This window comes from Rhipicephalus sanguineus, chromosome 2 (assembly GCF_013339695.2).
Source record: "Rhipicephalus sanguineus isolate Rsan-2018 chromosome 2, BIME_Rsan_1.4, whole genome shotgun sequence".
Lineage (NCBI taxonomy): Eukaryota > Metazoa > Arthropoda > Arachnida > Ixodida > Ixodidae > Rhipicephalus > Rhipicephalus sanguineus.
The window spans coordinates 120,755,219-120,771,122 of record NC_051177.1 but is presented as its reverse complement, the minus strand read 5'-3'; the positions used below and the strand labels follow the sequence as shown (position 1 = coordinate 120,771,122).

At 42.5% G+C, this 15,904-nt stretch overlaps 1 protein-coding gene across 1 annotated transcript; it reads right to left on the bottom strand.

The window, feature by feature from the left end:
• Positions 1-512: 512 nt before the first annotated feature.
• On the bottom strand, positions 513-15,516 carry LOC119383598 (glycerol-3-phosphate phosphatase). The gene is made up of 8 exons (XM_037651844.2): positions 15,379-15,516; positions 15,122-15,189; positions 14,938-15,030; positions 14,711-14,848; positions 13,426-13,488; positions 12,320-12,470; positions 5,968-6,112; positions 513-1,525 (listed from the first exon to the last, which is right to left on the bottom strand). The coding sequence occupies exons 1-8, from the start codon at positions 15,470-15,472 to the stop codon at positions 1,354-1,356; spliced, it is 924 nt and encodes a 307-aa protein (XP_037507772.1). The 5' UTR covers positions 15,473-15,516; the 3' UTR covers positions 513-1,353.
• Between the last annotated feature and the right edge of the window lie 388 nt (positions 15,517-15,904).

Here is a 15,904-nt window from a genome sequence, read left to right as displayed (position 1 = left end):
TCAGCATGGCAAACAGATTCAAGAAGCCCTGGACGTTTTTGAGTGACACGGAAATTTGAGAGTTGCTTGCAATTTGTAGAACTAGTAATGAAGTGACCAAACCATAAATTGGCGCAACTTTTCTTTTTTTCTTGAATATTCTGATCAGGAACATTTCAAAGCATTTAGCACCATATCGTGAAAAATTTTGTCTCTTTAGCTTACGCTAAAGTTTAACGCTAAAGTTTAGTCTCTTTAGCTAATGCTAAAGATACTAAACATTTGCCTTTGCTCTCTTTGCTAACGCTAAAGAGAGCACAGGCGAAAGCCTATGCTCACACATATTATTCACCTTTAATTCACTTCACAACACCTTAACATTTGATTCGTTTTAAATTCGCATTTCATACACATTTATTAACTTTAATTCAACCCTTCAGTTCACATTTAATTCACCCTTCAATATCCTTCAGTTCACTTTAATTTACATTTTATTCACCTTATGCACTTAATGATCGCTTCTAATCGCTTGGCATACACTTGATACATTAATTCACCTTTCATTCACATTCAACTTTAGGGTCCACCCAAGGGATGCAGGTACGTGCCACATGTGTCTTTTGGTACCACTTTTTACTCGTGAGCCCTACTTGACTATCGCCTTCATAAATACCATTTGAATGTTAAACCTGCTGGCATACTAAACTCGGATAAAAGTTACAGCTGATTCACTTTGAAAAACCTCTGCCAAGCAGTAAGCAGACATGTCTAGCACTCCAATGGTTAAACTAATATAGTTTGGGTAGCTTAAAGTACGGAAGGCTGTCATAATCAGTCCACAAACCCAGCTATACAAATCCACTTTAACGTGCAACAACAGCTGTTGCCCACCTCTCTTAATTCAATGCCACTATGCTTTACTGATTTATTCTTAACCTGTAGTGTCTCTATCTTCTAAAAGAGCTTTTACAGCTTCCAAAGGGAGAGAACTCCGTGTCTATATTTTTGCACATGACAACCTTGTGTCAACAAGTTGAGAGACGTGTACAATGACCCAAATATTTGCTCCAAGTAACAAGTAAATACAGATAAATATGATAAATATCTATCATAAAATTTGTACACAAGAACAACTTGAAAACGCCACAGACTCACTTTTACTGGCTGTCACTAGGGAGGAGGCAAACAATGCCGACAATTTTTAGGTGAGGACAATCTTTCAAATAAAGCTTTGTCGATTCCTTGCCCCATGCACACACACTACCACCGGGTTTACGCTGAACGTACGTGGCACGCAACGTCTACGAATTACTGTCCGGCGAGATTCCGCAGCCAAAGTTCTGCCTACTTTGCATGACACGGCGACATGGATGCCTACGCCAGCATCTCCACTATGTCGCCAAGTTTGGGCACAAAGAAGTCGGGCACTTCATTGTTCTTCCCTTCGGACACCAGCTTGCGTACATCATCCAGGTGATGGATGCCGGAGCCCACGAGAAGCGTCTTCATGCCAGCTCGACAGCCCATCAGGATGTCGGTGTTCAGCCTGCAACACGTGCCAGTCACGTTAAAGGGTACTGACACCAATTTTTAAAGCCGAGTTTATTCTGTCATACAAATCTCCTGTACACAGAGATGGCTGCGAGCAAGAGTAAATGCTCAATAAATACTTATAAGATGTTTTATTTTGACATTAACAGTCGATTCTCGAACGGCACACCTACTGACAATGACACTATCGTGACGTCAGGCTAGTGTCAATTCTAGTGACTTCACGCACCAGTATGGCTAGTTGTGATGACGTCAGTTACCGAAATATTAAAAATGGCCGCTTGTGCATCTTTAACAGAGTCACAGAGCAGAGGCGGCCGTCGTAACGTCACACTATCTTGCGCGACCACGTGATGAACCCTCATGATGTGTCATGACGTCAGGGTACAGCTCTTGAGGGCTTGGCTTTTCATTTTACGCAAAAAACTATGACAACTGAAAATTTTCGTGCCAGTACCGCTTTAAAAAATGCATTCGTTAACGCAGCGTGTGCCAGCTAGGCTACTTGGGCAGAACACATGACGAAGGTTGCAGATGATTGGTACGGGCCACTCGGTTCCATCAAAAGACGTTGCTCTTTATCGGCACTCTCGCGAAGCCAACTAGCCATCAAAACATTTCTACTAGGGGTGTGCGAATATTCCAAATTTCGAATATTTTTCGAATAGTGTTTGCTATTCGATTCGATTCGCACTGAAATTTTACTATTCGAACTATTCGAATTTCCCAAAGACAAATGCAGTCAACGTCCGGTTGAAAGTGACCCCTTCAGATTTTCAATACGCTTCACCTCATTACACTCTCGTATTGCGGCAAAGCTGCCTTTCAAGCTCCGTTACGGTCGAACTTAGCCAAGAGACAGTCAACGTCCGTTTGGAAGTGGTCCCTAGATTTTCAATATGCTTCACCTCATGACAACCCCGTATTGCGGCAAAACTGCCTTTCAAGCTCCGCTACGGTCGCAAATGTATTAACTCAAGGAAACGCTGGTTCCAATATGGAGATGAAAGATGTGGCAGAGTTGGGGGCTCAATTAATGCTGTTTTGGACCTGACATTTGGGCAGGAAGTCTGAAAAACGGACGCCGAAGCTTTTTAGCATCCAAAATTTCAGATGTTCTTATATATCGACGTCTACGAGGCAGATTTGGAACTCCGGACTTGAAGGGAGCACACCCTTGTCTGCCACATCAGTTGGCCTTCCACAGAAGTTGAAAGAGGAGAGGCTGAGGAAATGGCATCTCTGCCTATCACGTGTAAAGTGTTGTCGGCAACACTTTGGTTGCACCAAATCATGTACATAAATACAATTCGGCCTCTACATTGCCTCATTCTTGATAAGAAAGACGACTATGAAATATGACCCCCACCAGCGCTTCATCAACCTAGGGAAAAGAAAACACTTTCATGTTGCTATCTCACAAGAACCTACTTAGGGATTCTCTGCAACTTTTTCTGTAATTTCACTTCGAATTATTCGAAAAATGTTTGAGAAATATTCGAAAATTATTCGAAATTATTCGATTCGATTCGCACTCAATCTTTATTATTCGAATTCGCTTCGCACCCAAAATTTTGCTATTCGCACAGCTCTAATTTCTACCATAAAGTTTAAAACAGTTACCTAGAGGGAAAACTGGCGCTGCAACACTGTTGTATGCACGGTAATGCTGGGATGCATCAAATTACGATTGGCAACATTCACGAAGAGCCCGGACACCTCAAAGATGCATCTGGCTGATCCAATGCTATCCTAGAGTCGAAATGGTTAATTTCGTACTGAAGCAGCACGTAATAAACTGGTTCTTTCTTAGCATTACACTGAGACAAGTATTATTTTATTTTGTGAATGTCTGCTTAGATGTACACTTTTATGAAAGGTAAAAAGTAGCGAAGGGCTGCTAAATTTGGAAGATAGGCGACAGGGTCAGCTCTGTGACAGTTGGCCATGTGTTTCTTTCTTTCACCGTTTGGTTATGCTGTACAGGTGAGTGAACCTTTATTCTCAAATATAATACGAGCGAATGAGATCAGTTTATGGAGGTTTTGTTTTAGAGGTGGTTTATTTGTGCAGCCGCATCCACTTTTTAGCCCAAGCCTCGCTTAACACAAGCCTTGCACACACACCTATATATATACCGTCATTCCCATGATGGCACAGCGCACCCTAAGAGATTTGCATAGACGGTGGCACCAGATTTCCTTCTAGGTAATAAAGTGAGAAGTTCTATGGCTTCTATGAACTAAGCTAGAATATGCTGCATATTACTGGAATCCACATCAGACTTAACTCATTGACATAGGTATTGAAGCAGTCCAAAACCATACAGTACAATTTATCTGTTCCAACTATGGCCATAGTCACACCAGTGGCAAAACTAAATCCTTGCTCAGTCATCCTTCTCCGACACGTCAATGCAAAATTGTCATACTGTGCCTACTTTAGAGGATATATTACACTGTTTCGTCTACATAAAACACTGTTTCTCCAACCTGCCAGCACTTCTATTCAGTGAGCGTTCAGGATCTCCACTGTACAACTGCTGTACCTATTCATTTTTGCCTAGATGCATATCAGAATAGAATGCACTGCCCGATTTAATCGGCGCTCAATGTTGTCCATCAAAACTGCAAGACTTGTTACTGACACAATTTATGTAGTAACTAGAGCTCACCATTCTTTACTTTTTCAATTACTTGCACTAAATGTTTATTAATTGTGCTCTTCGTCTTGCCATGTACTATCGTGCTCAGTATGACTTGCAACACATGGCCTCAAGAGCTCAAAGGTCACTCATAGCTTCCATTAGCCTTTATTTCAACAACTATATGCTGTTCTCTCAATTGAGGACAATCCCAAATAAGAAAATCTCATCTATTTATGAAAACCAGGGCAATTTGAAGCCATATGCGCAATCTTTTAGCTCGTGAGGCAAAGCTTTCTCGTGTTTCAAGTCATATTGAGCGTGACTGTACATTGTGTGCAACATTTGTAGTGGGTCATCGGTGATTGCTCATTAATCACCGTGTACTCTGTCACCAAAGTGTTTTCCAATTGACCTTCATTCATTTTTCTGCGTTATTCCATGTGTAAGTGATCAAAATTAGCATATTCTGTGAATGCTGGCAGCATGCTAATCAACACTATGAACTGCCTGCGAGGCTAAGCCAACATAAGCAGCAATAAAAGAAAAAGAGAGAGTATGGTTATGTTTGTGTCACAGTTTATCGCAGCCATGAACATTCGCGAGCGCATCTATCTTTGGAACTCTGCTTGTCAATGGACTACAGTGACATGTGGTAAGCAGCAGGGAGTTGGCACACGTAAGAAAACAGCCAAGTAAGTGAGTTTATATTTGCACCTGTGGGAATATTTGACTATTTTGTGTCCCCTGCCATTCATCCTCCCAGCCTGAAAGACGCATGACAGTAACAGAAGGTGTCACAGTTGAGCGGCTACTACAAGGGATGATGGAACTATGTACTGTAATGACTGTGCCACAGCCAGCACGGAGAACGCAGAATGCACTTGCTTCGTGATCTTTAGGCACAGTATGGCACCCCACACACAGACAGACTGTGTCTGTCAAATGGCATGCTTCAAAAGGTTGCACTTACAAATGATTTAGGCTACAATCAGCTGCTGATAACGGATAAACGTTCACTCAGTAGCCTGGCGTTTTGAGCTGCACTCGTTCGATTCCTCAGCGCCTTTCACTGAGGAATTATCCCTCATGCCTGCATCGCCTTAAGCTGCCATTGGCACATAAGAGGAGCAACAAATGATCTTTCTCTATGTCCACACTTATATGTGTCATTTCGCTTGTTACAACAGCACCTCAGGCCCTTCACGTAACAGTACACTGTTCACACACACGCACGCTAATCACACATTTTGAAAGAGGGCGCAATGACCAAGCACCAGTGGAGGACCCTGTCAACATGCACAATGTTATTTACATAAGTGCTAGAATGTGCGAAAGCTATTCTCCATTTCACACATCAGGCGCAAGACAGTGAAAGCTATGCAAGAAGTTCAGTCAGAGGAAGGAATGTATAAATCCGCGCATCCTGTGGTTGGCTTTCGTCGTTGTAAACGCTCACGCAAGCCGAGCACGAGCGCCTGAGTGACGCGTCGTGACGTACTGCAAATGAAATACCAAAAAAACAAAAGCAAGCAGACGCTAAACAGTCCAGCCACATAATAACAGATGTATAACGGCGTTTGTCTGCTTGTAAGGCGCAAAAAGTCTTCGGTTAGTATTCGCCGTAAAAATGAAAAGAAAATTCGATTCTGGATGGTAAGAACATTGAACTATTTCTTAATGCAAATGCATCTGCTGCAAGAAGTCTCGCTAGCCTCCACAGAATTGCACCTGATGTGTGAAACAGAGCACAGTCTCCATACTTTGCAAAATAAAAGAAAAGAAAATGTTACCTGTCTCCAACCATGAGCGTCTTTGCTGGCACCAGGTCAGGGCACACGTACTTGATGCAATCGACCATGTGCTGCTCTGGTTTTCCGAGAACCGTGGGATTCCGCAAGGCGGCTGTGCGGACCGCTGCCAGCATGGAGCCGGACCCTGCAAAGAACAAGATATTCGAGTTGCAGTAATTGTTTGGATGGGCGAATAGCAAAGTTGAGGTTCGAAGCAGGGATGGGCGAATATTCGGGCGCTGTGAACATTTGAACGAATAATACAGTGTTTGAATTTGCTTCAACACGAATTTAGATTATTCGAAATGAGCGAATAGTATACATATATTTGAGCACATATAACCCCCCTGTACAGATGGTTTCACTGCAGCGTGAGTGTGCTGTGCCGTGAAGCCACACTTCAAAGTTAAACGTACATATTATCTTCACCTCAATTAATTATTTTTAAGTTTAAAACCGTGTTATGCAGGCTTATATGCATTAAGTATAGTAATTTTTAAAACATAACATATTGTACCAGTTATAACTTGCACCCTACTGCTATGAAAACCTTGCTACTATTCAAAGTTGCTTTCATTTCACTTTGAACCAAAAGAGTGACATTCACAGGCCTAGTTCCAATTCATAAAAATAATGTGCAAGTTAGTAGGGTCATGAAAAAATGCCCTGATAGAAGCTTTCATAAGTAAAACTGTAAAAATCTATAAATCATTACCTTGTATTGCAAGCGATCATATTTACCGACGGGTAAACATTAGCACTGATAGATGTTCGCATATGTTTAATACTTGAAATATGACTGAAATAAGTAAAATCAAAGTATGAATTTTATTTTTTCTGTTTGTTTGTGACTATATATACAATTTTTTTAAAATAACAGAGAGCTCAGCTAGTCGGTAAGTATTCATTTTAAAGAGGCAGGGCGTGCAAACATGGACACAAGCGTTTGTGGTGTCTTGACTGCTCTCTTGTGTCCATGTTTGCACGCCCTGTCTCTTTAACATATATATATATATATACGAGTGCACACATTTAGAGACTTTTGCATCTTTTTATCTTATTTTCTTGCACACATATATAATGCTGCTAGGCAACTTACGTTTTTCTTTTTCTAGTGCCTGGACTTATTGCCCTATCAATCATTTCTTGTCCAATTTTGGTCGTGCTTTGCTTCACGAAGCTGTACCATTAAGATCTGACGCTACCTGCATCTAATAATTACTAGCACTTGCAGAACAGAAAATTCACTGCTTCATTAAGGCTACATTAAATAGCATTATTGCAAAGCAATGCAGGCGAGGTGTGTGAGATGCACAATGGGAACACAAACACGAATGCGAAAGTGCTTTCCTGTTTGCGTTCCAGTCGTGCCTCTCGTAAAACCTTGCAACTCTTTTTCCCCGACAACAATATGCCGAGTCAGTGCAGCATGGCTCCTTGGCACTTGTTCGGCTTGTTTTCTGCACTGCATACAACCTTGCAATGCAAAGGTTGTGGGTTCAGTACCCAACAGTGGAAGGTTGTCTTTTTTGTCCCCTTAATATATGAGGCCAAGTGGAAAATGTGAATTTTTTAACACCGCAGCGTTAAAGAGGTCATTTCGCAGAAATTCCGGTGTTGGCGTTGTTGGTTGTGAGCGAAAAATCATCTTGTCTGTGATGGAAAAATCGCGAAAGGTGCAAGAAAAAATTGCGGACAGTTTGCACCAAGTCGCGCAAAGCTTGGCACAGCGAAGTACGGACCCGTCGCCGCTCGTACTCCCCGTCGACCGACACGTCTAGCTTCGAGATGCGCGGCTTTCTCCTGAGGAGTACGCAGCCACGCTATGCACTACAGAGCAGAAGTTGCACGCGATGTCTCTGTCGGTGGGCGTGGCTTAGCCATGCACGGCTTGGCCAGGTGGTGCGGTATCTGGTCACTAGACGACGCAATGCTTGCTTCCTCTTTCTTTCTTTCTGTCTTTTTTCTCTCTTCACTTCTTTCTTTCGTTGATGTTCTCTCTCTCTCATTCTTTCTGTGCTGTGCTTTACTCCTTTCCCTCCTCCTCACCATCACGTCTCTCCTCCTCACACTCGCTTCCCTTTCCCACCCCCTTGCTACACTATACTATACAGGGCTACCCTATGCTCTGCTAGCGTGCCTGGATAGCCGAGTGGTTAGGACACTCGCCTTCGAATCGAGGGTACGTGGGTTCGAATCCTGCCTCGTGAAGATTTTATTTTCGGCAAGAATTTTTCTCTTTATATCTTTCTTTCCGTATTTCTGTTTGTTTGTTTCTCTCTCTCTCTCTCTCTCTCTGTACTCATTCTCAGGTAGCTGCACAGTGGAAAATACTGGTTAGAATGATGATAGTTTCCTGCGATCGCCTCGCAAGCAATGAGTTGCTAAATAGCTTCGCTGTTAATAATGTAAATAATAAAAATCTTAGGTACAAATGAGAATCGAACCCAAGCCGTGTGCATGGCAAGCAGGCGTTCTACCACAGAGCCACGCTATTGCTTGAAACTGCTTCGGAAAAAAACACTATATGAATGTCATGTAGTGGAAGGAGTCTCCTTAACGCATGTCCCCAGGCATCAAAACTTGTGAATAGTGCAACGAGTGAGTAATTTAGAGCTGCCCACCCATTTCAAAGTGTGCAGCTGCGAGGGTGCGCATGGCACTTTAATTACGGCCGCGTAGTGGGTACATGGCCAATATTTAAAAGGAAGATCGCAGAAGTATCGCAGTACTTGCAGTAGGCATTCTAGGATAGTTTGCAACACCCAATGTTAAGCAACAAAGTCATTCGTTTCCTTACAGCATGGTTGAGGTATGCACCGAGAACAGAAGCCAGGCTAGCAATTGAGAAGGCAATGTGCACGGGGCTCGATTATGCTATCGCGTTCTACTCTTGAAGGCGAAGCTCAAGCGCCCTCCCAAGTTTTTTTTCAAAATGACATTTTTTCGTTTTTGGTCATGTGAAATGTGCAATTTAATGCCCATCATTTTGCTGCATAAAGTTTCTGTCTACACAGTTTCTTTCAAAACATACAAGCAATTATGTTAGACACCCGTCATACATCTAACCGAAACTGACCCGTTTTGTGTGCATCATAAGATATGCTTGATATGCAGTATTTTGTCAGCTATTTAACAGTCATATCAAGTGCAAACATTTAATAATGCTCTAATAGCATTGCCAACACATTATCTTTAATCTTAAATGTCATAAACCTCTCACCAGGTGGACGCACGTCATACATATGCTGCTTACACTCAAGGACATGTATGTGAGCCTGCTAATCATCAAATTTGCTTTGTATGACACTGTGTGTCATTTAAATAAAGGCAATAGAGGCACACTTGATATCTTGAAGCAAGCTGGTATCGAGCCTGGCCATTACACTGCAAAAGCTTGCCTCACAAATGATCAGCAGCGCATCACAAAAGCATCCCGTCACGGCACATTGCGAAGAAAGCTAGAAAAAAATGGCGAGGTGCCACTCGATCAAAGGCAGACAAAAGTAAGGTCCAGAATGGAACTAGCTACAAATATGGAGGATTTCAGCACTCCAAATCACTTTGTGTAAGCGCTTCACCTGTTTCAAATCTTTTTTGTTGATTTTCTCAAAACTTATATTTTCAGCATTTTTCCGTATGTGAACAAGCATAGTTTTTTTGGCAATAATAATTTTTCATTAAAGCTTGACACACTTCCTTATCACATTAGTGGGTGTGCAATGAACCTCAATAAGTAAAATTCGACCAATAGATTAATAAGGCTGCCTATTATACGATGGTGCCTCTAGTGTTAGGGCAGAATTTTTTGTTATTTACACTATGCTTTTAATATTCATCTGATCTCATTTGTTTTGGTTCATCGCACTGGCCAAAGCTTCTTTTATGTCCCTACAAAAAAATGAGGTTTTTTTCATTGAGTGGAATTTGAGTTAGGAGTGTTTGTGTAAGATCCACTTTTAATTCAATTTTTAATTATGAAAAATTAACCAAAAATAGGACTTTATTTATAATGCTCACATGTGACTAAAAAGGCGTGCTTTATAACGTAGACTAATATAATCTCTAGTGATCATCGCTTTTTAAAAACGTTTTACCAACATTTGGCCTCGCACCTTAACCGCCTATGCTTTCTTTGCCATTCTATGTGCTGGCATGATATGGTTGTGTCTAACAAAATGAGAGAGCGTTCGGCTCCACCAAGCAATCCACCACGGACAAAGGCAAATCATGTTGGAATTTTGAAAAACATACAAGCGTGACAGGTGCGCTCCTTAAACACACGAGGAATGCCAAGCCCGACTACTCAAAGCAAACGCGTACGAGCACCGCAGAGCTGAGGAACGCCAGAGCATCGGCCACAGTCAATACCCCCGCGGAGCCCAGCTGAAGCCTCGTGCTCTTTCCTAACAACCGCGAGATCTCGATAGGTACGGTAGAAGTAATCTCACACTAAAAAACAAGACCTTCAATCTGTTCTCCCTCTTTCCCTTATTTCACAGCAAGCTTACGCACATAGACATACCCAAGAAAATGTACAGCCAGCACCGTGGTGCAACTGGTGATGTATTGCATTTGTGGCGCGAAGCTTGTGTATTCAGTCTATACCGGTGGGAAGTTGGTATTTCTGTCTGCTTTTGTTTACTTTCTCAATTAAAAACGAGAAATAATGCCCTTTATGCTTTCCATGTCTTCATTGTCAGTTGTCTTCGTATTGTTGTGTCAACTAAACTGGGCCCCTTGATGAATTGCCTTTCTTTTGTTCACTTATGGCATGTTCGACAAATTGCACCTGTACGGCCGGGCACTAGGATGACTTGGCGAAGTAGCGCACCAGAGTGCCCTGGTGTGCACCGGTGCAGTTTTAAATGCGAAGCATTTCTTAGCGAACTTCTGCGACTTTGAGCGTATCTATCTATCTATCTATCTAGCCGCCTACGACATTGTGCTCTCCTGGTCGCTTGGTTAATCGAATGTACACCAAAATTGGTATGACGTAACATGACTGTATGACGAACATAAATGACAAGTCGTAACATGAAAATCATGACACGCATGTTATGTACAGCATGATTTACATGCCACGCTCATGGTGCGCTGGCGGCCGTTTCACTAGTTTGGTATACACCAAAATTGGTATCTTGCGACGTGACTGTGTAACGAACATAAAAACACGAGTTAACATGAAAATCATGACACGCATGTCATGTACAGCATGACTTACGTGCCACGCTCATGGGGCGCTGGCAGCCGTTTCGCTAGCTTGATCTATCCTGAAATTGGTATCTTTCGACGTGACTGGGTGACCAACATAAATAACACGAGTTAACATGAAAATCATGACACGCATGTCACGTACAGCATGACTTACGTGCCACGCTCATGGGGCGCTGGCGGCCGTTTCGCTAGCTTGATCTACCCCAAAATTGGTATTGTGCGACGTGACTGTGTGACGAACATAAAAACACGAGTTAACTTAAAATTCATGACACGCATGTCATGTACAGCATGACTTACGTGCCACGCTCATGGTGCGCTGGTGGCCATTTCGCTAGCTTGATATACACCAAAATTGGTATCTTGCGACGTGACTGTGTGACGAACATAAAAACACGAGTTAACATGAAAATCATGACACGCATGTCATGTGCAGCATGACTTACGTGCCACGCTCATGGGGCGCTGGCGGCCGTTTCGCTAGCTTGATCTATCCTGAAATTGGTATCTTCCGACGTGACTGTGTGATGAACATAAATAACACGAGTTAACATGAAAATCATGACACGCATGTCATGTACAGTGTGACTTACGTGCCACGCTCTTGGGGTGCTGGCGGCCGTTTCGCTAGCTTGATCTACCCCGAAATTGGTATTGCGCGACGTGACTGTGTGGCGAACATAAAAACACGAGTTAACATGAAAATCATGACACGCATGTCATGTACAGCATGACTTACGTGCCACGCTCATGGGGCGCTGGCGGCCGTTTCGCTAGCTTGATCTATCCTGAAATTGGTATCTTCCGACGTGACTGTGTGACGAACATAAATAACACGAGTTCACATGAAAATCATGACACGCATGTCATGTACAGCATGACTTACGTGCCACACTCATGGGGCGCTGGCGGCCGTTTCACTAGCTTGATCTGCCCCAAAATTGGTATTGCGCGACGTGACTGTGTGACGAACATAAATAATAGGAGTTAACATGAAAACCATGACACGCATTTTCCTCAATGACATACAAGACAATGTATGCAGCTCTTTGCTGGCTGCTTCGCATTACATCGATTCCCACAATGCGTGGGATCTGCCGGCTTTTTCACTACATATTACGACTCATGCACTGACCGGGTACAACGATGTCCATGTTGGTGCACGGGTACGTCTCGTCTGTGTTAGTGGCAAGGAAAAGGCAGTCCTTGTCTTTCAGGTAGGTTGCAGCCCTGAGGCACTTGTTGAAGCTGAAGTGCTCATCAAAGCCACAGACGACAGCCTTCACCTGCAGCACAAACAAGGGCTTATCAGGGAAAGACAACACGACTGAAATATTTCTCGAATCAAATATGGCCAAATGTAACAGTATTATCCTCTTCCGTCCCACAGTGCCAACTGTGCACCTTGAATCTGTCCTTCTAAAAATTAACCTGCAAGCGATTATGTATGATAATCATTCTCAACATAACGTCTGATGCTTGCATCAGAACGGTATTATCCTCTTCAGTCTCACAGTAACAACTTTGAGATTGAGACAACATACGAATTGCAATATTATTAAATTCTAGGGGCTTTGCATGCCGCAGTCATGATGATTTTTGCATTTTCACCTCGACTGAAATGCAACCACCTCAGGCGAGAATCGAACTCACACCCTCAAGCTTAGCAGCAAAACACTATGGTCACTAAGCCACCAATACAGCTGAATGTTGCTATGAAAAGTAAGGGCCATAGGGGACTCTATAATAAAAGGTTCCTTAATAGCTTAGGCCACCTTGGGCTTTGGAAATTTTCACGTTTGCTGTAATAAATTATCTTATTTGCTAAATCAGTTACAAGTTAGTAATACATAGCACTGTAGAAAAGCAATCCTGGCAACATTGCAGTGCTCATAATTTCATCATTTTTATTTTTAATAGCCCTTGGACAACACTTAGGCAGATGACGCAGAAATTTGGTGGTAAGAATACACACCACTAACACTACGAAATGATATGAGGGCTCAATGTCTTTATAATGTATCTGAAGCTCATATCCTACGCATCTGCAAAGGATTTTCCGTTGTCATTTGTGGCATGTGTAAGTGAAGGCCAATAAGCCAGCACTCCTCTCTCTAGCTAGCACAAGGAACATGCAGTTACTAACCTCGTTGTAGTGGGTACAAAAAAAGAACAACAAACATATTTTGCAAGATACTTCATGATGCTTTTGTAAAACTGTGAACGAATTCGCTAACTTACGCCAGGTTCGATCTTCACTTCTTCCAGACAAAACTTCAGCCAGTCTGGGCCAGTTACGTCCGGCTGAAAAATGAATTCAGAAATGAACCACGGTGACATAGCAAAATTTTAATTACAATAGTCAAATACTTGATGCTGATTTCAATACAAAAATGTACTAACCATTTTTACGTTACACCATTAAGTATACATAGTACTGCAACCAGCATTTGTGATTGATGTCATTTGGACACCATGTAGTATTTGTACACAACATGGTTTTGTAGACTCTTACATGATGTCGTCTATGTTTCAAAGACAGCTATAACTGGCATTTTTGAAGGTTATCTAAGCACTAAAAATTTTTATGTAGATACAATGTACATGTTGGAATCTAGTGTCAAATTAACTTCTTAGTGATGCAGTTACCTAAATTCTATAAAACTGCACATGCTGCATTCTAGTGTGCTAATAAATGGCATAGTTTAGCTGAAACGCTACAGTTTAGAGCAGGTAGATAAACGTGATATATTTATATATGTACGTTATAAGTTACATAAACTATGGGCCCATCTATGAGCCTTACTTATCTAACTGCTTCCATTATATATAAGCCACGCAATAAAGTTGCTGTTGCAATATAAACAGCTGAATGCATACGTCAGTGCGGTCAATCGGGATATGCCCATCAATATCCGATATTCTGAATTCCTGTGGTTCCCAAAAATGTTACTATCGTGATAAATGTAAGCGTCATCGTGCTAGCTCAGACATTGCCTATGTAAGTAAAGCGATGAACATACTTCTTTTGTCTACAAAATGTTCCAGGGCGTCAATTATAGTGTATATATAACTGCACTAGATAACTGACACTTTGAGCAAGCTAAACCGTTCAGACCGAGACTGAGAGAATTTATATGCTTAGAGGAACATTTTGTAGCACAAGAAATTATATTCAGGGCTTTCTAACACACATGTGCGATGCCTAAGCTAACGCACGCTTTTAAACGAGATATGCAACTTTTATGCTGCTTGAGCTTCCTCGAACAATCTATCCGATTAATATGGGGTTTATACATCTGCTTTGAACAGCCATCACTTATTGATTAGTTTCAAGAATCGAAATTACTGCAAGGCTAATTGAATTACGGCGCTGGCTGCACGATCGTACTGCGGTCATTTATCAGGTCGTTGCAGACAATAAAAATCATCACGCACATCTTATTCATGACATCCTTCCAATACGACGTGTATGTATCAGAAGAAAACATGGATTTATGAAGAAGCGCACGCATTGTATACGTACTCCGACAGGCAGCGTCGTAAATCCCCCTTCATTGAGTTCATCGCGAAGACCGGTGCTGGCAACGAGATAAATTTTTCCGGTGAAATTCAGTTGCTTCAGGTGAAGCACGACGCAGTAGGGCGCCGTAATTATTTCATCCTGTCGGGGAAAGAAAACCAAACACACATACATGCGTACAGCGTTCGAAATTTGTACTGACCCGAACGATTAAATGTTTGGTGACTTACGAGGCTCGCTTCGAATTTCAACTGATGCATCTTGGCGAGGTACCCGTGCCGTGACTTCGAGCTGTTGTTGGTCACGAAGCGCACTTTCTTACCCTGCGAACGAAGGACGCAAGCAGCGCGCGGGCTGTCACAGCTGGGGTAATCACCGCGCACACGTAAGCTGCATGAGCGACCCAAGACTTACAAGTTTTCGAAACAAAGATAGCGCTTCCGACGATCCAGGGATGGCATTATTCGCCCGCCACAAGACGCCTGCAAAGTAACAGAGCGGGAGACACAAACGTTGTTGATCGGATGAATGAAACCCTCTTTCGAAATTGCTGCCAGAAAAGGACAACCGGCGGAAACTTCAAGGGCACGAGCCATGTTTCGCTGGCGAGCTTGGCGAGTCGCGGCCCTCGTCCGAACGAGTGTTCGACGACAGGCGTTCCAGCCACTCACCATCGCAATCCACGCAAACGTACGTGATTGAATTGATCAATTCGTTCTTCAGAATTTCTTTCGTAAGCAGACGACACCGACCCAGATCAGCCATTTCTTTTTCTGTGACGGAAAGTCACGTGATAAACATGACGTAATCAACTCCTCATGATAGCAATGCGAATGCTAATGTGTACGCGAGTCCACCTGACCAACACACCTGACACATAGAGCCATCCAGCGAGGAATGCCAGCAATTTTTCAGGAGAAGAATATCTAGGGGCTTCGGTAACGTTCAGCTTGATCACAGTTAGAACGCAGTCGCTTATCGCGCAAGCGGCCACAAATATGTAATGAAAACTGCTTTCACTTCGCTGGCAATGCGGTAAGAGCGTAGCACTTTAGAGGCCATGTGGCGTGATCACGCTTAGAATCAAGTAGCTAGCAATACTCAAAACCGGGTTAAAATAAATCACCAAGGTCTAAAATAATATAATTGCCAGAAATAACAACGTAATTGTAATAATTAACTTAAAATCATTAAAAA

Excerpts from the sequence above, each read along its gene's own strand:
- LOC119383598 (XM_037651844.2), bottom strand. The coding sequence starts at position 15,472 with ATGGCTGATCTGGGTCGGTGTCGTCTGCTTACGAAAGAAATTCTGAAG. Across the intron at positions 14,849-14,937 it reads TGAAATTCGAAGCGAGCCTC|GATGAAATAATTACGGCGCC; the intron begins GTAAGTCACCAA and ends TTTCCCCGACAG. Across the intron at positions 1,526-5,967 it reads ACGCTCATGGTTGGAGACAG|GCTGAACACCGACATCCTGA; the intron begins GTAACATTTTCT and ends CACGTGTTGCAG.